Source organism: Rhincodon typus, chromosome 10 (genome assembly GCF_021869965.1).
Source record: "Rhincodon typus isolate 14 chromosome 10, sRhiTyp1.1, whole genome shotgun sequence".
NCBI classification, from domain to species: Eukaryota; Metazoa; Chordata; class Chondrichthyes; order Orectolobiformes; family Rhincodontidae; genus Rhincodon; species Rhincodon typus.
In genome coordinates, this window is record NC_063341.1 from 15328898 (window position 1) to 15354730 (window position 25833).

Sequence of the window (25833 nt, forward strand, 5' to 3'; positions counted from 1 at the left end):
CCATTGCAACTCCTTTAAGTGGCTGAGTAGATGTTTGATGTGAATAAGAAATGTGAATACTAGAAGACGAATGAACTGCACATGGGATGTAATACAAAAGAACTGGTCATTAATTATATATTGAAGTGTCAGTGGCGTAGTAATGTGGATGAAAGTTGTATTTTCGTATTTCCTATACCTCACTTAGTTACTGGGAAGGGTGAAAATGGCAAGTATATGAAGGATTATATCTTGTTTTCATCATTTTTAAATTGCTAATGACTGGCCTTATTGTGAACTCTATGTACTTTCTTAGTCCTAACCCACCAGCTTGGAATGAAAGTGGCTGAACATTTGCATTAAAAATAATGGTAATTGCTGAAGCTAGTGACAAGTGTGATTATATAATGTGAAAACAAATCTTTGGAACAGGTCTGGAGACAGCTGAACAATGAAGCACTGTTTATGCTGCAGGTTGAATTCACTTTACATTCCCTTTTTTAGTGAACTTGGCACATGTTGGGCCTCAGTTCCTTTCATTAATCTGTTTCATGTTGTGTGCATCCTGTCATGCCTTATGTTACATATCATTTCCTCTTAGCAATTAATAAAACAGTAGCGACAATATTTCATACCACCATCTCTGTGTTGGAAAACTGGTTCTATGGGTGTTTTTGTTACTTTCTTAATGATGCACCATTTCCTCCCTTCTGGCTTTTCCCACCTTTTTCCCTATTTAACATCCACATTTCCCAATCAGGAAACTCCCAGCCATCTGATAATACTGCTTTTTTCAAGAGGTCTTTGACAAGAACTTGAAAGAAGTCTTGATCTCAGCACCTCAGATGCGGCTTGTGACTGGGTCTTTGATTGTCAGAACCCCAAGGCCTGAGCAAGGCATTGCTGTAGTGCTTCGGGGCAATATATTCTCCATACATTTCCGGCATACAGTTTGAAACAATCGATCTGCCCAGCTGTGAGAAAAAGAGGAGCGCAGAAGAAATGACTTGGCAAACCACAGCAAGTAAGAACACCAAACTAAATTACAGAGGTGACAGCACGAGTGAAGAAGGATAACAAAATACAAAAGCAAAAAGATCAAATGAAAAACTGTGAGTGAACGGCTTTCATCGCAATCAAAGAGCAAAACTCAGGAGATGAACAAAGAAGGGAGATGGAGAACATAATCCCTTGGCAGACACCAAGGAGTTAATTTTAACCAAACGTGCAATTCTGGAACCTGATGAAATTGGTAATGACTTTAAAACTGACATTTCAGTAGATCCTGGGTTATTATCATCCCACAGGCTACGTTATAGTTATAACACCGAGTAGCCTGGGATACTGAATTCGTCCAGTAGAGAGAGAGAGAGGGAAAGGAAAGACAGAAAGCCTTGACCTGGGCTGTGGTAGAATTTGGCCATCAAGGCCACCAATTATTCGATATCATTGTATAATAATGCAAGTTGTGGTGGTTAATGCAATGATACGAGGCAGGGTGTCAAAGTGCTCAATCTCTTACTGCGTAATGCAGCAGTTGATTCTGAACTGCCTTCAGACTGCCTAGTAATAGAGTATCATAAGTGTAGCAGCAGCATCACCACTTGGTTCTGGTTTCAATGTCCTCACAGGAATGTTCAGTGTAGCCAGAGAAGCTGTGAAGAGTGACCTATGCCATGTTGGTAAACGCTACCATTGCACTTACTTGCTTTTCAGTTGTAAACCCCAATGGGAACTTATAGGTATGGGTCCTTGCTAACCTGCACATAAAATCTGTGGTTTGGAGTAAATTAGGCACTTAACTGTGAAGTGGGGGAAGCAAGTTAACCAATCGACTACTGGTGCAGATTTCTGGATAACTCGATTTGTAGAGGTGGTACGGCGATAAATTTCTGAATGTGTCTGACACTCTGGTGGCCAAACAACAAGTTTTACTAGAGACGAACACACCAGTTCAAATAACCTTGTAGTTGCATGTTATGTTCAAATAGTATATAGACTAAACTGTTTGGACTATCCAGTAATTAGCTAAAAGAATCAGATTGCAATGAAAGTGGTTTTTGGTTCTCTCTCTCACTCCTCCAACATTTCTTGTCAGGGTGATAATTTCTCTCAAGATAAATGATTCTCATCGAACAGGCCATTTTCTTACTACTACAAATACAATGTATACAGTGCCTTAAATAAAAAAAAATCCCAAGGCATTTCATAGAAGCATTTTGAATTAAATTTCAACACTGCGTTAGGGTTAGGGATCAAATAAAGAGATATTAGGACAGGCGCTTAAAATCTTGGAAAAAGTAATGTTTGAAAGATTGCTTTAAATGAAGAGACAACAGTGAGGTTTAGGAAGAAATATAAACCTGTTTGCTTCATTATGAACATACATACCTCTACGATCAAGTGCTGGGGTGACGAGCTGGAACTTGTACTCAGAGGCAGGGTGCTAGTCGCTGCACCTCTGAGTACCTCAGAGTTGTGGCTTTGAGGTGCAGTGACTAGCAGGTACTCAGAATTTTGACTGAAACACAATTCTCTTGTTAGAAATAGATTGAGCACCAGATTTTCCCACAACGTCAGAGCCCTGATGAAGTGACTAGCTTTTTCCCCACGCTTGCTGGCTGACAGAACAGCTTCACAATCTTCCTGGAAGTGTCCTCCAAATTGGTAGGCCCCTTCAGCGGGCAGGAGGCTCTGCAGCCTTGGCTACTCCACAAGTAGAGATAGGCACCGCTGAGACAGATTGAGAACTGTGATGGCCTCCTTGAAATACAGATGCATTTGGAAGCATACCTTTATGCTGTAAAATAACAAGGGGCATAAAGGTTAGGAGCGGAATCCCCTCGGGGTGAATCAATTGGGAGTGGCCTTGCAGATTGTGGGCCCTTCTTTTGGACATGGAGCAGGATGGCTGATGACTGACCACAGGCTGTTGCAGGAATGGGGGTGGCTGGGGGTGCTGTGTGGATATGGTATTCATTTATTCACTCCAAGTCAGAGGCCTGAAACGCTTGCAGTAGTAGTCTACTTCTGAGGATTGGGCAGGTGATGCCACTTGCAGTCCACCTCTGAGCAAGTTTCCAGCTAGGGCCAGTGGAACCACTGGGGAACTAAATGAACTATTCAAGAAACTAACTGAGTAAACAAACTGATTTCAGTGGTGGGAATGCAAAACTTGGATCTACTGTTATTTATCAACTTGTACTTTAATCAATGGTCACCTAGGGTGCTAATACACTTGCACCAGTCCTGCCCCCAGTGGCAGGAATGTGTTGGTGACCATCTCTATTTGGCTCAGCCCTATTTGCCTGGCTTTCCCTCCCTCACCTCCAAGACCACTCTCAAAGGACCAGACCAAGTCAGCTTCAACAAAGCTTTTCATTAAGAAAGTGAAGCAAGATAATGTCGAGGGGGAAAAGCAGCTTTCATCCTCAAAGAACTAACTGTTATCATTGATGATAAACACTCTTGTTTTTGCTGTCAGAGAATCAGATTTATTTTTTTGAAGCAAACCTTGTGTATGTGTGTACACATGGGCATATGTTTGTGAATTTTTGTGTGTGTATGTGTGTGTGTGTGTGTGTGGGTGTGTGTGTGTATGTGTGCACGTGCATGCGCGTGCGTGTGTATATATATAATTATGAGTGCATATACGTATGTGTGTATGTGCTTTTAAAATCTGAAAACAGCTTTCAGGCTCCAATCCACCAAACTTGTAATCAGGCCTCCTGTTTCATACAGTTGGAAATCTATTTAACATTCAAACCTTGCAGTCTAACTTTGTCATATGAAGTTAAAGTTAAGGGTGGTCTTGAACTGTCAAGATGTCAACTAACAAAAACAGGCTGGTGTCAGTCTTTAAAATATGTTCTCTGTGAGCTCCTTGGTGCAGACATTTGCCACCCACCCCTGAGACCCTAAGAAATCCTTAGACATCATCAGCCCCAGCCTCTCCCCATCTCTAAGCACACCTTCCCATTTCCCTCAACTTGCAGACTCTGCCTTCCACTATCTGTATCCCATGGATGTGGCATCCCATTGCGAAATGCCCACTCCCTCCCCAGAGCACCTACAATCCCAGCTCACTACCTGACTGGTTGCTGACTTGTAGCCTAGGGAATTAGCCTAGAAAATCTTTATAAAAGTAACAATAACTCTATCATTGAATCCTACTCCATTCTAACACTTCAATATTTTTGTATAAAACCGAGGGCAGGAATGTACTGGATCTAGTAGCACAGCATTGTTCCAGACCAAGCATTGCAGATCCTTAATCTCATTTCCCTGCTCTTTTTCCATACACTTTCTTTTTCAATTACTCATGAAATAACTCCACAGACGCCAGTATCCTGTCGCCAAGTCACCCTCTATTTACATGTGGTGAGTCCTTGACACTGATCCAGTTCCTTCAGAGCCAGGTCTTAGAGTGACCAGAACTTCTGACCCTCCTGTTTATATCTGTCCGCCAGGGCTCCCGGACTGCACCAGATTAACAGCCCCAATCAGGGAACTCATATCCTGTGAGGTCCACCTGGTTGACCTTGTTACTCTCACTACAACGTGTCCTTTTTAAATGATCCAATATGACCTGTGCTTACATTCTGTGAGAAAGCATTCCTTCTTAATTTCCCTTCCCATTTGCTAATGCCTTCTTATTGAGTCATCCCTTGATCTCCTCCGTTTTTATGAAAACGGCTACAATAATTTCAGTTGTTCTTTGTACTTTTACTTCCTCATAGTAGCATATTGAATCAACCCTATATCCTCTACTTATTTTCTCAGCATCCTCTCTGTACCATGGGTTCTAAACTTGAATACAACACTCCTCATGTGATCATACTAAGATTTAATATAAATTCACCATTACATTTGAGATTTCACATTCTACACTTCTTGCCATAAACCCAATATTCCATGATCTTCTTTTTAGGCCTCATACATTCAGGTGCCATTTTTAATATCTTATGAACCTAAATTCTTTCAACACTGTTGTCTTCATTTCACACGGTATTCTGCATTGTAGGTGCAAACATTACTAATTTTGCTATCTCAAATTGACTGACGTGGATTCTGTCTGCTGTATGTGTTTTCGCCATTTGTTATTTTATCACTAGCTGAAAATAATTTTCTTTGGATCTCAGAATTAATTAGCCACTGTCCAATTTTGGTACCACTTACAAATTGGGAAACCTCATCAGCCAGTATCTGAATCCTTGCTTCCCAGTGTGAACACAAACAGTCACAGCATGGGTCAATCACTGCGAAATTGTCCCTAATTCTGGCGTTCTGCTCACATGTAACTTGTTTTTCATTCATTGGCTATTTTCTTCACATTCTGTACCTCTTCATCAGCTTTAATAATCTTTCCTCAGTGTTAATTCTTAGGAGGGCACATGATATTATCTGTTGTCCAACATAATTTTGAACTGACCATTCTTCATGCATCAATCTCCATATTGTGTGCCAGCAAGTACTTGACCTAAAGTGGGCGTGACTGAGTCAAATTCTGTTCTCCCTACATGATGGGCCAGCAAGTGTCCCTAGATCACAACTGGGTTTGGTTATCTATGTCCATTGCTGCCCCCAGTCCCAAAGTGCTCAGGCAAGTGACATGCCCAGACTATCTCCCTAGTTGTGATTAGATCAAACTGCAAATCAAGCCTTCCTTTGCCATATGATGCAGTCACAATGACTTTGGCAGATGCATGTAAAATAAAACTTAATTGGTTTATGCATTTTTAAAAATAAATTCCCCTGGTTAAGACACGGCGTGAGCATTAAATAATCAGGGCTGTCTGGCCTTTTTGGCACCAAATCTTTCACCGAGCTTTGGAAGAAACCAGATTGAGGAATAATCTCCCACAGAATGCCTGATGCTCACACAGTGGCAAAGCTGGAATCTGGTCAAATGTAGAATTCCACTTAACCAGTCAGATCGATGCCAGCTCCAAGCTGTCCTGGCTCAGGGATAATCGATTGAAATGGGGGCAACAGATGCAGCCAAAGCAACGCCTGTGCCCGCACATATGAATATGTGACCTTTCATATTCGGAAAGGTCAGCTGCGAACAAAATAAAACAGACTCACTGTTTAGCGCTGTTCCTTTTGTCGACAGTCTTCTCTTTGTGAACTCTGCAGTCGGGCAAGCTGTCTGTGTGAAGCTGCGACAAGCTGAGCTGTGGAGATATGAGAAGCAGGATGTGTGATTTCTCTCTCACCAACTCGCCCGTCGGCCTGCGATTTTGAGCGCAATGTTTTCTCTGAAGCACTTTTCGCTCGACAGGAATGTCAACTGTTGAAAGGAAGGCGCTCTGTTGTCTTGAACACAATAAAATTTGTCAACCCCCAACACCCATTCCAACCACTGTGTGTATTTTTGTTTTCAGCTGGTGGGATCCAAGTGCAGCTCATCCTATCAGGGTGCATCATCTTTTACTTATTCTGTGCCTTTACTGTTGCTGAAATTGATTGGATGTTGTCAGCTATATAGACAGAAGCGAGAATAGGAACAATTTGTTTTCATCAGTGTTCTCTGGATGAATTGCGTTGAACTTGAATGCTGAATAATTTGTGTTTTTTCTCCCCAGACTGCAACACACCCTAACCAAAATAGATAGTTTAGCATCTTATGGTATTCAAAGCAAGAATATTCTGTGTTCTGCTGCAGAAATAAAAAAATAGCCTTATTATTTTGAAGCCATTATGCCCTTTGTTGGAATTTATACCAATGCAAATAATGCTGCTATATTGTAGAATTTCATCAGCAAAATGAACAGTAGACAGTAATACTGTGCAGAACAAGTTTGGAGTAATGCTGACAGTTGCTCACTAAGTGGGAGAAGATTCTTAATTAAGCAAAAGTCAACCGTCACATCACTGTTCCCTTAAGGCTAAAATGCTGAGATAAAAACACGGCTAAATATAGCCCAGATTCCAAACTCAACTGCAAAGAGAGAGAGAGATTCATAATGAACACATGAAAGATTTGATGGAAAATGGCTTGAAGCTAGCACTCAAGGGCATCAGCTACAAGCATTTTGCGATTAGCTGCAAATGCTATTGGCATCTTGGGGACTTTAAGGATAGCAAGAAATGGGCTGTGCAGGGTTTATTACAATCAGACAACACAAGAGATTTGCTATGCTGAAGAAAGTATTAATGTTAAAACTGCTATTCCATGTTAAAGTCACGCACCAGATAGCCACGTAAGGATGTTTTCTATTTGAGGCAACTTATTTCACATAAACTATGGAAAACCCTTTGCTGAATGATACTATATGGTTGTGGGGCACAAAGTAGCTGAATTATAATTGAGGTGGTTGGGTATTCTGATCTCTTTTAGAACACAGGTTATAGAACATAGAATATCGAACAGTACAGCACAGGAAAAGGCCCTTCAGCCCACCATGTCTGTGCCAACTATGATACTATCCTGAAATAATCCCATTTGCCTGCACTTGATCAGCATCCCTCTATTCCCTGCCTGTTCATACGTCTACCTAAATGCCTCCTAAATATCGCTATTTTACCTGCTTCTATCACCACCTCTGGAACCGGCCACCCCCTGCATAAAAAACTTGCTTTGCACATCTTCTTTAAACTTTCCCCCTTCCGCATAAACCTACTCCCCCATGTACTTGACATTTCCACCCTGGGAAAAAGACACCGACTACTGACCTATCCATGCCTCTCATAATTTACATACTTCTACCAGGTTGCCCCTCAGCCTTCAACGCTCTAGTGAAAACAATCCAAGTTTGGCCAACCTTTCCTTATAGCTAATACACATCAATCCAGGCAACATCATGGTAAACTTCTTTCGCACCCTCTTCAAAGCCTCCACATCCTTCCAATAGTGTGGTGACCAGAACTGCATATAATACTCCAAATGTGACCTAACTGCAATTTTGTACAGCTGGAACATGACTTGCCAACTTTCGTACTCCATGTCCCAACTTATGAAGGCCAGCAAGCCATGTGCCTTCTTTACCACCTTATCCACTTGTGTTACCATTTTTGGGGAGTTATGGACTTGCACCACAAGCTCCTAATGGTCTTGCCATTTATGGTATACTTTCCTCTTGTATTTATCTCCCAAAATGCATCACATCACACTTGTCCAGATTAAATTCCATCTGCCATTTCTCCGCCCAACTTTCTAACTGATCTATATCCTGCTGTGTTCTTTGACAACCTCCCTCTCTATCCACAACTCCACCAATTTTCATGTCATCCATAACTATCTTAAAACTTATGGAATTATGATCTCGGTTCCCAAAATGGTTGCCCACTGAAAACTTGATCGCCTGGCCAGGCTCATTCCTCAATACAAGGTCTAGTATGGCCCCTTTCCCTAGTTGGGCTATCTACATATTGTTTCAAGAAACTCTCCTGGATGCACCTAACAAATTCTGCCTCATCTAAGCCCTTGGCATTAAGGGAGTCCCAGTCAATATTGTGGAAGTTAAAATCATCCACCTACAACAACCCTGTTGTTCTTACATCTTTCCACAATCTGCTTACATATCTGTTCTTTAAATTCCCACTAGGAGGCCTATAATATAACCCCATCACAGTGACCTCACCTTTCTTACTCCTGTGTTCTACCCATATGGTCTGGCTGGATAAGCCCTCCAAGGTGTTCTGTCTTAGTGCAGCTGTGACATTCTCCTTAGTAATGCAATGCTACTTCCCCCATAAAAAAACGATAGAAGTGCGAATGCAAAAGCAACATCTGCTTTTGATGCTACTTCCCCCCTTTCCTTTCACATCACTCTGTATCATGCCTGAAACATCAAAATCCTGGAACACTGAGCTGCCAATCCTGCCCTTCTGTCAACTAAGTTTCTGTAATGGCTACCACATCGTAGTCTTATGTACTAATCCTGGCTCTAAGCTCAGCTGCCTTACCTGTTATACTCCTTGCATTAAAATAAATACACTTCAGACCAGCAGTCCTGCTGTGTTCATTAACCTGGTCCTGCCAGTTCTTCCAACTAGACTCACTAGACTTAACCTCTACCTTCTACTCAATCACTCCATTTGCTGACCTACTGCTCTGGTTCCCACCCCCTTGCCACACTTGGTTAAACCCACCCAAGTGGCACTGGCAAATCTCCCTGCAAGAATATTGGTGCCCTTCCAGTTAAGTGCACCCATCGTTCTTGTACGGGTCCCTCCTGGCCCTGGTAGAGATCCCAATGATCCAAATATCTGCAGCCATCCAACACCAGCTCTTTAGCTACACAGAATTATCTTCCTATTTCTAACCTCAGTAGCACATAACACAGGGACTAATCCCAAGTTTACAACCCTTGAGATCCTACCTTTCAACATCCTACTTAACTCATTAAATTTCCTTCGCAGGACCTCATCTTTCTTCCCGCCCATGTCATTAGTACCAATATGGACAATGATTTCTGGCAGCTCACCAACAGCTCAGGTTCAGTCCCTGTATTGGCTTTGGTAAGAGGTCTGCTTTCTTGTTTTACTCTACTCTTGACACAGAATGCCACCCCTCAAACTACATAATCATTGCATCTTTTTAGTGGACAGTGATGCTTATGTTCTTTTGTCGACTATGGCTGATTACATTGACTGCCTCCTAAAGGAAGGGTGCGTTATGACTGAAAGTGAATCTACCACTAATTCTGGCCTAGGAAAGGCACAAAATTGGAACAACATGGAAAATAGTGTGATTCAATATTTTCCAAAACTGTACTGGAGGCTGAGGAGATCCAGAATGGGAGAAGTATCTCACAGCGACAGGGCACGGTGCACATTCAGAATGTCATGACGATGGATCATAACCCTGGATCACTTATAGATTTATTAAACGTTAATTCCACCATGTGTTTTTAAAAGAGGATGAATACAGTCAAAGTAGCTGTGATTGTAAATTCAGCGACAGTCTGGAGAGAGAGAGAAAGACTCTGGAATGACACACCTGATGAGTTGTCAAGGAAGCTTCAAAGGGATGAACTTAAATGGGGGAGAAAAGCACTACAAATTGATCAACAATCTCCTGGTAGGTGTCTCAAATTGTGAACATGGTGGGAGAAAAGACTGCAGAGATATTTTTTGTATCTTCCTGTTTCAAGAATACATAAAATCAGTCTTCAAAATTCACTAGATGTGCTAGTGAGCTGAGGTGTTTGTGTGTACCAGTGGTCTAAGGACCTTGTGTATTAGCTTGGGTTTGTGAATTATTGTGCTGTGAAGGTCACAAGTGAAGAACTGCCCTCTAGTCATTCCTTTCATGAGGTAAAAGACTGACAGCTATAAGTCAGCTAGGCAAAAAAAACAGTCAAATGAGAACAAGATAATCGAACCATTCTCTAATTCTGAGCGCTGCCAGCAAATCACCATCAAAAGAAACCAGGACAACACAATTAGAACTAACCTAGCAAACCAAGAATCCTGAAACCAACTTCCCAACCACACTTTCCACTACCTACACTTCACAAAAGACCCAAAGACTGTTCTGCATACAATTTAACTTATATCCTTTTTTAGATTCATTTCTCACTTCTAATCTGTGTATTTGTGTGTGGCATCATTGTTTTTTCTGATGTTAAGTCGCTACATAAGTCACTTCATTTTTTTTCAGGCAGGATGTTATTAAATTGAAAAGGTTTACAATCATGTTGCAGCGATGAGAGGGTTTGAGGTAGAATGATAGGCTGGGATGTTTTTCCCCAGGAGTGTAGGAGGTTGAGGGGTGAGCTTATAGAAGTTTCTAAAATCATGAGGGGTATGGATAAGGCGAAAAGCCAAGATCTTTTCCCTAGGGTAGGGGAGTTCAAACTAGAGGTCATAGGTTTAAGGTGAGAGAGGAACTGAGGGCAAAATTTTTCACACAGGTGTTGGTGCATGTATGTGTATGTGGAATGAATTGTCAGAGGAAGTGATAGGTGCAGCTACAGTTACAAGACTAAAAGACAGTTGGACAAGTACATAAATAGGAAAGACTTAGCGGGATATGGGCCAAATGCAGGCAAATTGGACTAATTTAGTTTGAGAAACTCGGTTGGCATGGATGGATTGGACCAAAGGGCCTATTTCCGTGCTGTATGACTCTATGACTCTATAACCCATCAAAGCCAAGTTAAAATTGGCCCCTTTTAAAACATAAATTAGTTGGATATGGAGAAAGGCATCAACAGGGAGGGGTTCCTTGGTGACAACTTTCTTGTGACCAACTGAAGGTGTGGGTAAATAAAGAAGGGGATTAAATTTATCCTTCCTCCTCACCCGGTAACTGAACAAATTTGGATATCCTCTCTGCTACCATAATAATTTAGGAAACTGGGATCTGATTATAACATAAAAGGCTGGAGGACCAATATCTGTGGCAGTTGATGCCAAGCGTCAAACTCCAAGGATCTAGGTGCCATGTTGTGGCTCAGTGACCTCACATGAGTGGTCAAAGCCAGTGACTGATACTGCTCAATTCACCTCAACCCTATCATTCATCTATCAATGATCACAACAAATTATTCAATGCTAAAATTGATATTCTTCACCTTGTCCTCACATAAGTGGCACTGCTGTGAGCCTCATCCCCACACCTCACCACTTGCATACACTGCCAGCTACTCAATCGTGATAGACTTGTCACCCAAACAATTTCACCACAATCCCTGACACAATTCCTTCAATCTTTCAGGACAAGGTGGTACACAATTGAAGTCAGTAGAACCTGACTGGTGGGTTGGGGAGAGTCTTTCATGGTAATCACAGCTGGTTCAAGCTGTTGGCGTCACTCTGCATTCTAAACCAACCATCTGAGCTAACTGACTACTTTGTTTTAGAAACGTGTATAAGCTCATTGTAGAAGTCTCATCGAATTGCCTACATACAAAGGGAACGTGTGAACCTTTCACTTGTTATCCCACCCAATATCAAGGTGATGTATCTTTCTGGCCCTTTTGTTCTGCACTTAAATGGAAAATTCACTTAGTGAATTGCTCCATAAAACTGTAGTCATATACAAGGAGAGATGTTGACACTTGCTGGGGCCTCACCTTTTGTCACGACTGAAATGATAGCTTAAGGTAGCGTGTCAAAGACATTTTAATGTAACATGATGACATTTTGTTCCAGTGACTTTGTGAATGCTGATGAAACCATGCATGGTATTAATTGAAGCATCATATCTACCTACAGACTATGTCTAACTGACAATATTTAAGAACAATCAAAATAAATCTTCCTTCTTTCCTTCCCCTATGACTTAGTAAAGTCATTGCCTGTTGTGGTCTACAGTGAAAGATTCAGAAGATTAATTTGTGGTTTGTGTTGGTTTTGTAAGACTCAGTAAACACAGCAATTGACCTAATTATTCCAATGTTTGTATATATAAATGTTTAGCAGTCTTTCTACTCCCACTTGTCATTCTGTAACTCCTTTCTGGCAAATGTTATGTGACAACAATGACAACCTTTCAGAAATTACTTCATTGGTGGTAAGGTGTTTTTGGAATGGCCTGATGTTGGGATATAAATGCTACATTAATGCAGCAGCTTTCTTTCAATGGATATAGCTGGTGGAGAAATGGATATGATGATCCTTCTGGCTCAAGTGTTTAGCTCATGTTGGAAGAATGACCTCTTGCCTTGTGTAGCTAAGGACACTGCAGGTATCCATGACCAGCAGATGGTGAAATTTGAATTCAATAAACATCTGGAATTAAAAGCTAGCCTAATATTGATCGTGTAAACACTGTCAATTGTGGTAAAATCTTGTCTGGGTCATTAAGAGAAAGGAATCTGCCCTCCTCACCCAGTCTGGCCTACATGTGACTCTGGAAAATGTGACTCTGGGAAATAAATACTGACCCAGCCAGCAACACCCACATCATGTGAACAAATTAAAATAGAAATGAGGTATGCTACCTGAAAGGACTGGAGTAAAACTGGAAGGTGATTGAAAAACTAGTGAAGTCTGAAGTCTCACGACACAAAGTTACAGCCCAACAGGTTTATTTGAAATCACCAGCTTTTGAAGCGCAGCCCTTTCGTCAGGTGAAGTGAGAGAGAAGAGCACACATACACAGAGCTTATAGGCAGAGAGATGAACTAGTAGTCAATGGACATCAAGAAAGAGGCTTTCTCCTTTTATACCATTTTAGTCCAGTATGACAAGGTAACATCGTTGAGCATTGGAATGGTGCTGTGCTGAGTTAATGCCAGGGAGTTGTATTCAGCAGTTAGTGTTACTGATACTTAAGGAGAATCTGATAAAGCAAAACCAATAAAATATGCTACTGTATGTAGCCATGTGTCTTAGAATTGTGCTTTTGATGAGTTATTTTGGAGATTCCCCATTCCAGTCTTACTTGGGACCCCTCCCTCACTTATTTTTCCTGCACAATAATGTCTGTGTCAATGTTGTGCTCCGCTCTTATGCTGAATTGGAAAATGTGATCACGTTTTGGTTTTCAATTTCCACCCCCCACCTTCACTTTCACGTTATTCATCTCTGACTCTTCCTCTTCCATCTCCATTAAAGGTAATAGGCTTTCTCAACCAATCTAAGCCCGTAAACCCTCGCAGATACCTTAACAGTACTTACTCACATCCCATTCCACTCTCCGAGTTTCTCCATCTCCAATACATTTGTTCTGATGACGTTACCTTCCATGCTAGCACATTTGATAGCTTCCTTTTTCCTTACCTAAGCATTAGCACCCCACCCCCCTTCACATCACTCAACCTTTTCTGTGGTTGATAAGGTCCTCAATTCATCTTCATATGTCTGTCTCATTTTGCGCAGTTCTGCCCTTACCCCACCCTCCGTCCCTGAACCACGATAGGGTTCCCCTTGCCCTCACCTTCTGCTCACCAACCCCTGTATTCAATGGATGAATCCCCACCATTTCCACTCTCTCTAACTTCAGGTCATCACCAAGCGTATCTTCCCTTCCAACATTTCAAAAGCACTTTTCAGTCCATGATACCCTGGCTCACTCCAAAGCATTGAAGGTGTAACATCTACCCTCGAACCAACTCCATTCTCGTTGTCCAACTAGGCACCAAATACTCCTTCCAGGTGAAACAGCGATTTGCTTGGCAGATATTGAAGAATGTGCTGCAAAGGATCAGTCAGGACTGTAGCGTGTGTGTGCATGCGCCACTGGCCTGATTTCCAAAGTGGAGAGTTTACAAGCACTCACTGAATGCACTTACTGAAATTGGCTGGTGCATATTAGCTGACAAATGTGTACATTTCATGATGGACTGTGCTGGGAATATACACCTAATCAGAAAGTGTTGTTTGCTGAACTCCACAGGGGAAAACAATTAATGTTATCTAAAATAGGACACTCCATCTAAAGTGAACGACAATTTTATTTGGAAAGGCCAGCCATGCTTTGATCTGCGCAAAAGTTCGTTTGTTGCTGCTGAAGCGGTTATATTTTTAGAGATGCTGATGATTAAATCCTTGGAATGATCTCAATATGGAAGTGAGAAATACAAAGTATTTCAATGAGTGTATGTGCTTTAGAATGTTTCTAATCACAAAATCTGCACACATGAACTGCTCAGCACAGTTATTCGTTGTTTAAGAGTAGAAGGCACATTGCCAAAATGGTGTCCTAACACAACACTGCTCCTCTAACAAAGAGTTAGAAGCAAACACTTTTCAAGTAGGGTCTTAGGCCAGTGATTTGTTGAAAAAGTAAAACAACTGATCCCAACAAAACAAATGAATGTATTGTGTGATGTGCAACTCAGCAGCAAAACAAAAAGCCTGATACACAAAGTTGATCAAAGACATTTAGAGTCACTGTACTTTTTTTAGTTGCTCCTTTTGTGTTGACTTATTCTTCTACGCACTAACAGTCAAATAATGAGACTGTTATTGCTTATTGTTTCTACACAAATGGAAGGAAATAGGATCACTCTCCACCCTTGCTCTGGGTTCAATAGGCGATTAAACTAATGCTCGTCTTGTGGCCAAAGCCTGTACTCGTTTTATGATTCTGTAGGATAGTGGTTCTCCAAGTGTAATACATGGACCATTGGTGATCTACCAGGTTCCTCCAGGAGTCCAGATGGTCCAGGAGCTGGTCACTAGTGTATAATGCCACAGCCAAGGCCATACAGGAGAACAGACCATAATCCTCAAACCTGCACTTGCAGATATCACAGAACTAGACTCAGATCCTATCAGCAGCATAAGTTGTCATAAGCTTGAGAAACAAAATGCAGTTTTACAAACAACAGTTACACTCATAATCAAACATCATCAACAGAAATGTAAGTTAGTTTCCCAGATGATTGTCATCCCGTTGAGATGATTTGGAAAATACGAGAAAGTTTGAAATGCATGTGTTCTCTTGTAGCATTAATGCTCGTAATAGGAACGTGTCTACTTGTTTCTGACAAGAATTATTAATTTATGATATTTAAAAATGTATATAAATAAATTTTTCACATTTAGTCACTAAAGGCAGCAGAACATTCAGTTTCCATAAATTCCATTAATTTGTGATGAGCTTTTTTTGTGGCGGTAAATGAGAGTGGATAGTTCAGATCAGTAGGTCATCTGCAACCACTTTTGCTCTGCCTGCATGCCCCAGAACTACTGGTCAATGCGTTGTGGAGCTGGAGGAACACAGCAGGTCAGGCAGCATCAGAGGAGCAGAAGAGTCGATGTTTTGGAAAAGTTGTTGAGGGTAAGGACAAATTCCGTTAAGGGGATGAGGGTGTTGGTGGAGGGGGACTGGTTGGGCCTGTGGGAGAGGAAAAAGTGGAGGGCTTTTAGGCCAACTGCAAAGGGAATGCAAGTATACAGGGACTAGATGTCCATGGTGAAGATGAGGGTTTGGGGGCGGGGGACTTGAAAGTCTTGGAGGAGGTGGAGGGTGTGGGTAGTGACCCGAATGTAGGTGGGGAGTTCTTGGAGCAGGGGTGGGGGGGGCGCGAAGACAAAGTTGAGATAAGCGGAGATAAGTTCAGTGGGGCGGCAGCAGGCAAAGACAATGGGTCAGCTGGGGCAGTCAGGTTTTGTAGATTTTGGGAAGGAGATAGGAATGGGTGGTGCGGGGTTGGGGAACGATGAGGTTGGAGGCTGTGGGCGGGAGGTCTCCTGAGACGATGAGGTTTTTGATGGTCTGGGAAAGTCTTGGAGGAGGTGGAGGGCGTGGGTAGTGTCCCGAACATAGATGGGGTGTTCCTGGACTGATGAGGGGCAGTGAGGAGAAAACGGAGCTGAGGTAGGCAGAGATGAGTTCACTGGGGCAGGAGCAGGCAGAGAACTATTGGTGTTGGATGTTCAAAGGGAACCAGATCTAATAAGTCTCCTCCTGATCTAGTATTCCTTTGGGAAAAATGAGGGAAACAGGTAGTATTTGTAGAATGACAGTATTCTAGTTGGTTACTGCGATGATGAGGTTTTTGGGATCTGTTCTAATGTTCCTCTTATCCAATGTTCTTGAGTTGTGCTGCACATGGCTGGGAGTCTGAGCAGTATCATTGATGTTTCCACCTTTACAAAGGAGTACTTGCAGGGAATATAAAGATTGAAAGAAACGTGATTTGTCACCTCGTTCTAACTGCCTCAATCCACAACCAGCCAAACAGAACAGGAAGAATGTTTTTATGCCTTATGACAATGGATTTGGCAAACCAAATGTGCCATCACCTCTATAGTATCATTGTCAGAATGCTAAATTTATCGAAGGTTCGACAGGCAGTGCCTCATGTAAAGCTGAGTTTACATCGAAAACGTTCAGCTCAATCTTAAACAGAACTAATTAAACTCATCTTCCCATGAGAGTTGAGCTCCGAAATGCAGATGCGCCACACTAACAAGCCCCTCGGGGATTGTAAAATTTGCATAATCTTTCGTAGTTCTGCCTTATGGCATGTGATATTAATGAGAAAGTGAGATCACTTTAACTAAACATGAATGCACAGCACAATACAATTCTTAACTGGACCCATTCTGCAATCAAACTCATCCCAGAAAAACACAGTGAGCTTGATAGACTACAGCAGCATTTATTTTGACGTGTATAAATAGTTGTACTGCTTTTGCATTTTCTATATGAAAAAGGGTGGTTAACTGTCATGGCCTCAGCAATTAAAGCTGACCTTCTAATGCTGGAAGTATGAACTGCACAGATAATCTTAGTCACTTTTAGGCCCTGATGTTCTAATGATGCCCCTGGCATTGCTTAGACAGACTTCTTCTGAAGATCTTTTATTGCTGCCCACGTTCTACTTCCCTTCTACTTCCCCAGTGGTAATCAGATGGATGTAGGTCACTTTGACACAGTGCGCCAGGGGATGGTCTGACATCATGTGGATTTGAAGCAATTTTCCACAAAGACCACCTCTGTTTCTGAGTGTTAACAATTAAATTTCCCTAAACATAAATCATTCCGTGTTCTCTGAGTCTGAGTGAAGCAGCAATTTGCAGGTTGGATCACTCAGTCACGAATTACTGTGTCTACAATGGTGCAAGCCTTTTTGGTATCATTACTCATCCAACAATTATCTAAGTCCCCTTAAATTCTACTTAAAAAGAAACAAGCAGCTTAAGCATTCTGTCTTGTGAAAAAGATGACAGCCTGGCTTCAACAGCTACAATATAAACTATATTTTTTTATTCAAATTGACAGCGTGTTTGTGTGAATCTAAATATTTCTTTCACTGAGTAGCGAGGATTTAATTTCTTTCTATTTTTTCACGTCTATCAGGACCTTGCTTTGTCACCATTATATTTACTTAAACGTTTAACTTCAAGAAGAAAAACAACTATCTATTCCTTTCTTCCTCCACTGTGTAACAGTAGGAGAAATTGTGTAGTACTTTTTGAGAACAGGCACAGGCATGATGGGCTGAATAGCCTCCTCCTGTGCAATATCGTTCTACATAGATTTGGCTGCTTTCCAGCTGGAAGTACGAGAATGGGAAAAGAACAGTTGCGCAAGAATTTTTTTTTAACCATGGCTTAATTGGTTCAATCACGATTCTAGCTTCAAGTACAAAAATTAAGTCTGACATCATTATATTGCCAAGGAAGTGCTGCATTCTTTTCCTTTTATTTTTTCGTGGTGTTTGAGCGTTGTTGCCTGGGCCAGTGTTTATTGCTTTTCCCATCTGGCCTGGAGAAAATGGTGGTGAAACAAAAACAGAAATTGCTGGAGAAACTCAGTAGGTCTGGCAGCATCTGTGGAGAGAAAACAGTTAGTGTTTTGGGTCCAGTGACCCTTCTTCAGAACTGATAGTTGTGAGTTGCCTTCTCGAACCATTGAGGGTGTGGTGCCATCTCTTATCCATCCGTTTTTGAGGATGCAAGAGATACAACATCGCTACTTTGAAGAAGAACGGGGGAGCTATTCTGGCTAATGCCTCAAACATTATAAGTTATCACTTTCCCTCTGTTTCCTTCCTCTTCATCATTCTCCTCCTGCTTCCAACATCAATTGGAGAATGCTATTGCTATGCCACGAGGCCTTGCAGTGTCTTAAGATCTCAGCCGTGCACTGAAGGATGAGTCTATAATGTTTTACAATGCACAAGCAATAGAAATGACAAGTAATGTGTAGTCCCATGAGCACTGTGTCAAAAATGTGGTGCTTTTGGAATGCAAATGTGACCTAGTTATGATGTAAGCTTCTGTATTCTGCTCCTGCAGTTAGTGTTTATTTGGTCATTTGAGTTCATGAGTTTTTTGACAGTTTTGCAATTAAATCAGTCCTTTTTACTTACTTCAAAACTGTATAAAATTCTACAGTTACTTTGAAATTTGAACATTAGGTCGGGGTGATTTCAGCCTCGGGTCAATATTCGGTGATTCTTGCTGGCAAGTGTGCATATGCATGAGAACAAAAGTGAGCTTAACTCTGATACCCTTCATTGCTAAATAATCCACTGACATTCACTGTCCATGGTCACAGATAAAGATAAAAGGCTTTCGATGCAATTCCAGATGGTTGCTAACACTTGAACTATAGCCTGTGCTAGGCTGGTTGATCCCATCCATAACAGAATTGGCATTTCAATTCCCCCAGGGCAGGGAGAAGAGAGATCAGTTAGCATTTCTGATCGCGACTCTTAACTAGTATCCCTACAGCTTGATGACAGAATGGGCTTGGGTTTTGATACTCCCTGCTGTCAAATAGATAGATGACATTATCCTTCAAGCACGAGTTCAGCTTTTAAAGAGAAGGCAAAGAAAATGTATATTTATACAGCACCTTTCACATTTTCAGACAATAACAAAGTATTTTGGGTGTTATGAACAAAGCAACTAATTTATGTTCATTGAATCTCTAAGCACCCACCTTAGAAAGGCACAGAAGGGTGAGGAAACGATGGAAATCTAATGAAATGGAAGCTAGTGCATCCAGAAGAGGGAGGTACATATTTCTAGTATGGTGCATTCTACCTTATAGAAATCCAGAGACTGTGCAATTAATTTCCAAGAATTATATCAAAAGCAAGAGGACACATTTGTCAGGAAAGGCAGAACAACTGAGGTCTCTCTCTTCTGGAAATGAGAAGGCTGAGAGCAGCCTGATGGATTAACTTTAAGATAATGAAAGAATTCTTAGGCTGGATGTAGAGAAATGCTTCTACTTTTGGACAAGTCACAAATTAGCCATCTAATTTTGTCTCTTAATCGCCATGTGATTCAATCACAGCTTATCTGACAGGTATGGCACTTTTTATTCTGTACGAAGAGATTTGTTAAGAAAGTTGTTACCGTTTGATGGTGTTCAGCAGCTCATCAATGAAGTGTGGAATGAGTTACACTTACATGAGGACGCTACATCGTGAGATATCACATTATATTACAAAGATGAGTTCATTTGTTCATGAATTCATAGTGCGTCAATATCTTTTCAGGAAGAAGCACATTAAGTTCAGCAAGTTAAAGATGTGAGAAGCTCACGAGGATTTGAATAGATCACCTTGCAAATGAGGCAAATGCTTAAGATTTATGAAGTTACATTGACTGTATCATTTCTTGTTCCACAAGTTTTAACATGATTGGCTGTACAGTTGATAACTATTGGGATCATTTAACCTTTTTGTATTGACAAACAAAATTGATTTGAAATCTCATTGTGCAATATAAACAATGCACTTGCTAACTTGTTTGTCTGAAATTCCTCTGCTTGCATTTACATTTAAGACATTTGGCTGGCTTATTTAAGATATTGGACAAAACAATTTCAGATATATGCAATCATGCATGTAACTCAAGTACACAATGCTTGGTGACTACACTCAGATGGGGTGACGACCATCAACAGTGAAAGAGCCAGTGATGTACTTAGTCCCAAGATGAGTTGATATTTATTTAAAGCTTGGGATAATCACAAGCTGTTTCATTAATGCTTTGGAGCTGGATAGGGTCATGCTGAGCTACTTTAGAGGCCAGAGGGGAACTAGTTTGCAGGTAAGACAGTTTTGCCATCAACAAAACAACTAACTAAGCAAAAACACTTCACCTAATGAAGGAAAAGCGTTCCAAAAGCTTGTGATTTCAAACAAATCTGTTAGATTATAACCAGATGTCATGTGACTTCTGATTTTATCTACTTCAGTCCAACACCGGCACCTCCACCTCCACATCTAAGCAAAAAGTAAGTTTCCATCTTGTAAGATGATGGTTTGTCCCATGATCGTCACTTCTGTGTTGAACATCACCTGGTGTAATTCAGGAGCCCATCTCTGGCATTTCTGCAATGCCGAGGAAGATAGTAGGAAGATAGTGATCTGCTGGCCTGTGATTTCACTGCCTGGGTCCTTTTTTTAATCAGCTGGGCTTTTCGTTTCTGCTCTCCTTTTCCATTACCCTTCTACATAGTTGGTCCTCAAAGGCCATAGCCTTCAACAACTATCTCCCTGCTGTCAGTGAAATGTAAGGTATTTTCATATCTCACTTGCAATGGTCCATGAAGCAAAGGTATAGATGCTTAGCAGGCTGTGATCCTGTAGCCAGTTGACCTTAAAGGAGAGCTTTGTACATATGGCTGTTATCCATCTGATGATAGTGACTGAGCCAGTGCAGATGTCATTAGTAGCTAAATTTAATGTTAACAACGAACAATATAATGGCTTCATGCAATCTTATGAAATGGAGAATGTATTTGCTTAAGCACCATGTCAAAAGGTCCAGGTTTAACCATGCTGTTATCTCCTGTATTACATACTCTAGAGGACCTACGTTGCTTTGCACCTCATGAAGTACACCCTTGGGCAATGCAGTGGACATTCAGGATTAGTGACTACCTGTCACAGCTTCCAGCTGAGGCATACAGCAGAGACTGGATACCTCCCACATACAAGACAGCAAAACACAGAGAGCCTGTTGGCTACTGTTGTGTACGTTTCAAAGACCAAGTTCACTGGTGAAAGGCAGCAATCGAGGCTTTGCAAATTATCATGAATAAAGCATGGTCTTTGATGGGAGAGGAGGCAGTTAAAAGGGAAATCAAGTTGAAAGTTCTAGAGTAAATTCATTTGACCATGTCATGCTTCAGCATAAAGCATTAATAGATTAACACGTTTGAAAACCTTGCCAGCAAAGACAAGCATTGGAGAGAAACATGTGAAGGATGCAAGTGACCTCTGCTAGAAGTAAGACAGCTTGAAAGAGTAGCAGAAATGATCTGTGTGAAGGCCTCTGATCACAATCAAATCATCCCTTTTTGCTTTGAATTAGTACATTGTGCAGGCAGTGGACCAAATGCAATGAATGCAATCAGAGTTGGGTTAAAAAGGTCTTGTAAATCCTATGGAATGGAATGCTCTGCAGATGTCTCAATGATGATATGCTCCATCACTCGGAAACTCAGCCATTTGTTTTCCTTTCGAGAAAGCCAGAGCTGAGAATGTTAAAAGCCCTAAAGCTATAATAGTGCAGGACATTGCTTGGCTGGTGGTGAGAAGAGCGTTGCCTGTGGGATGCTTTGTGCATGCCTGGACTCTCTGTGCTACCGTGCGCTGCCCTCGAAGTGGCTGCGGAGGGGGTAAAACTGTCACACACCTCCTTCTGGAATGTGCCTATGCAAAGGAAGTCTGGCGAGAAGTGCAATGGTTTTTGTCGTGATTTGTCCCAAGCAGCTCAGTGATGCTGGACCCTGTGCTCTAAGGTCAATTCTCTGGGATGCACACCAAGACAAACATCAGCTGTGCCTGGAGGACCATCAATGTGGTGAAAGACACTTTTTGGTCTGCCCAAAACTTGCTGGTCTTCCAGTCAAAAGAGTTGACCCTGACTGAGTGTTGCAGACTGGTACATTCCAAGGTCCAGACTATGTGCTGAGGGACACAATAAAGCTTGGGGCAGCTGATGTCAAGGCACAGTGGGGAAAGACCCACTGTATAAGGTCCTTCTGCCAAAGGGTGACAGGGGGTCCATTCAGTAACCAGACCCTGCTGATGCATCAGGTAAGTGCCAAGAGGTTAATTCTAAATATAGAGAAAGGTGAGTACCAATGTTTATTTTATTCTCTGTAAGTAAAGACACAATGGATCAGAATGACTTCATTAATGCTGTTTGTACATTAAGATTTCCTTCTATGAATAAAGTATATTTTTGCAATTAAAAAAAGTTGTTTTCCTTTTGAGAAAGTCAGAGTTGAGAACGTTAAAAGCCCTAAATCTATAATGGTGGAATTTATTCCAGAGCGGCTGGTCTGCCAAATCACTGCCTCATAATCTTGCCTCGTGTTGTGGCAATGCTTTAGCTGTGAAGCAATTTCACTTTGTCAACTTTTTTTGGTGTAGGGGGCAGGGGGTTAAAAATAACAGTTTGTAACTGTGTTGGAATTTTCTCATTTTTCCCATGCAGTGCTATTATTAAATACCAATGGCTTTGGTCATTACCAAAGCAAGGATTATGTCGCCAAAGACCGTTCATTTACTCTTCATAAAACAAAGCTCTGCCCTTTCTGCACTTCAGTGGAATTTATGTAGAAGTTAACAAATGTCTGAACTGTTGTTGGATGTGGTCTGGCAACTGGAGGATTAAATGCCATCCTAGGTGAAGGTGTGCTTCACTTTTGATGTGCACCTGTATTTTATTCAGTTCTACACACCTTCACCTTCTGAATGTCAGCTTTGGCTCAGTTGGCAGTGTTTGAACCTGTGAGTCAGGGAAGTCATGAGTTCAGGCCTCATTGTAGACAATTAAAACGCATCATACAAACTAACACCCCAGTGCAATATTGAGAAAGCCTCTTTGAAGAGAAGTTAATCCAAGGCCGTTTCCCTCCATCTCCTGGATGTAACAGACCCAATATCTAAAGAAGAGTAGGATATCCTCCCCATAGTAATGTAAATACATTTTACCCAGTCAATGTTATTTCAATAATAAAAAATATTACCTAGAAATTTGCTGCATTGTCACCTCAAGAACCCTGCTGTTCACAAATTGACTTTCATTTTTCCTATGTTAGAACAGTGCATAGAGTTGAAAAGGAGTTGCTTGCAGGAAATATTGTATATATTCAAGTTCTTTACTTTCTAGAAATCCATATGTATTTGTCTCTGGTGGACAGGGTAAGTGTAACTGGGATCTGAAGTTTGGCTGGAGCTCGTTGTCTGTAGTGTACGCATGCTTAATAAAAATGAGAATCGGTTCTGGTCACTGCCTGAAACAAGCCCACTTTTCAAAATTTTAAGCACATTTGATACAAACCTGGACAACACATCTCTGAGTGGGAGTCTCATTGAGTCTTGATAAACAGTACGCTGACACTAAGTTTGTTTGTTGCTCATTCAGAGAACAGTAGGGAAGCATTACACAATTCAGTCCAGCTGTTCATTTCTAGTTAACAGATGAGTGATGCCTGTCTGGATATTTAGATTGTAGTAATCTGACTTCAATATTGCAGTATTGCATTATTTTCTCAGAAGGCCAATAAGTAGGGGTTATCTGTTTCAGTGCATTTTTGCCATTGTACTGAATGAGGTAAAGTGAATCCAAAAGATTCTTTAAAAATATATATAGAGATACACAATATTTATTTTGATTACTTAAAGAAAGCTATTTAATTAGGATCCATTATCCACTATGCCGACAAGCATCAAGCTAGTTTGCTTTTAAGGTTTATATTTACATTAACAAATCCAAGAAGAGAAATAAGCAAAGTCAGCATTCCAACATTCATCCATGTTAGATCGAAAAATAAATCGATATTGTTCTTACCAAGCAAGGTGTAACAAGAGAATTGGAATCTGTCAAAGGTTTGTTGTTATACTTTATGTTGCATTAATAAAGGATTATCTTAGTAAAGGACAATCTCCTACAGTAATATCGCATTTGAATTCACACTGATAGACTGCAAGGCAGCAATTAATGCATAACCCTTACCTTTCTGGCACTTGCAAACAAGGTAATTGAAGCTCTAAAATGGCTTTTCTTACAGTTGGTGGTCGGCACTGGAGCAGGAATGCTTTGAATAAAACTGTCGGGTATCTCTTGGTACATCAGATTTTGTGAAGCCAGATTGCTTGCTCTGTCTCTACTCAAGTCTCACTGGGGAAGCAGTCCGTATGCCAGTCTTGCATCCTAACAAGCTCTAGCTATTATTGACTCCTGCAGTCTCTGAGGGCACAGCCAGTACTAAGCTCCTTCTGTGTCCTTGTTCAAGTCAGTACTGCATTCGGAGCCTTAGAATACATACAAAATTCATCTGGCACAGGAGGGGGAAGGGGAGAAGAAGGAGGAGGAAGGGAGGCTTTCTGCTTGTGCTAAGGTAGTTTAGCTTGTAGCTGATAGATAAGAAAGGGGAAGGATTGAAAAGGTCTACATGAGAAGACATTTACTTTAGTATTTTGATTCTGAAGATAAAATCCCAGTCTCCTGCTGAGAAATGCATTGACAAGTTCTTTTATGGGAGTTTGCATATTCTTAAAATTTTGGCAAGCCCTTCCAGCTTTCCGAGTAATTGTCTCGGTTAAAATAAAACAATTTTGAACAATAAATCATACCGCGGCAGTAAGTTGTATAGTTAACATATACAGTAAACTGTACGCTAAGTTCAAACTCAAAAACTGAAGGCATCCCTAGTTCTTATTACAGCTAATGATTATACGTTTAACTTCAATTTGTTTTGTAAGCAAAAAGTACAATAGAGACTTATAATTGTTATTAGTTTAAAACAGTGTTAAGCATTCCTATATATGTAAAATTATACCAATGTGAATATAACTAAATAGTATTTGAATATAATTAAACAGTTTGCGACAATGCTATTAAGGTGAGTTTTTGCATCGGCATATTCTATTCAAGTTCTATTCTAAATCCTCTGCTCCTTATGATGGAATTTCAGGTGGAATGAGAGAGGGATTTGATGGTAAGATTGATTGTATTCCTAGTGTAAAACTGAATGGTGTGTTAGGAACACATTTTGCATCTCTCCCAACTTATTGCCGCTTTATTTAACTTTAAAAAAGGGAGAGACGAAAGTGAGCCACTGATTCAGTTTTGTTGCTTCACAAGACTGCACAAGGTCAGTTTTAACCCATTGGTATGAAATGCAGATCTAAATGTTAGTCAGGCTCTTGTCGAGTGCTCAAGTAGCCAATTGCATGGGCTGCATTCACACCAATACTATAGTTAGATAAATGAGGAGACAGAACCAAGTTTGCACCTTCATGCCTGCATCTCAACACACACCCAAACTGATATAATGCAAAACAATTTCTAGCTACGAAAAGAAAATAGGTACAAAAACCACCCACTATGTTTACATTGCAGTTGGTTCACAATTGAGTCTTGAAAACTGAGTGAAAAATCGTAGAATCAAAGAATGAATACAACACAAAAGGAGATCTTCCAGCCCATCATCTCCATGCCAGTGGTGGATTTGAAACCAGG

General features: G+C 41.0%; 1 protein-coding gene across 2 annotated transcripts in view; it reads right to left on the bottom strand.

The window, feature by feature from the left end:
• The window catches only part of LOC109912093 (regulator of G-protein signaling 8-like), a 46545-nt gene extending 21931 nt beyond the window's left edge, over nt 1-24614 (bottom strand). For both annotated transcript variants that reach the window (XM_048601863.1, XM_020511471.2), the window contains exons 1-2: nt 24325-24614; nt 6067-6155 (exon numbers count right to left, since the gene is read on the bottom strand). In XM_048601863.1, the coding sequence (XP_048457820.1) occupies nt 6067-6155; nt 24325-24441 (206 nt within the window). In that variant the 5' untranslated portion in view covers nt 24442-24614. The remainder of the gene's footprint in view (nt 1-6066; nt 6156-24324) is intronic.
• Nucleotides 24615-25833: the final 1219 nt, after the last annotated feature.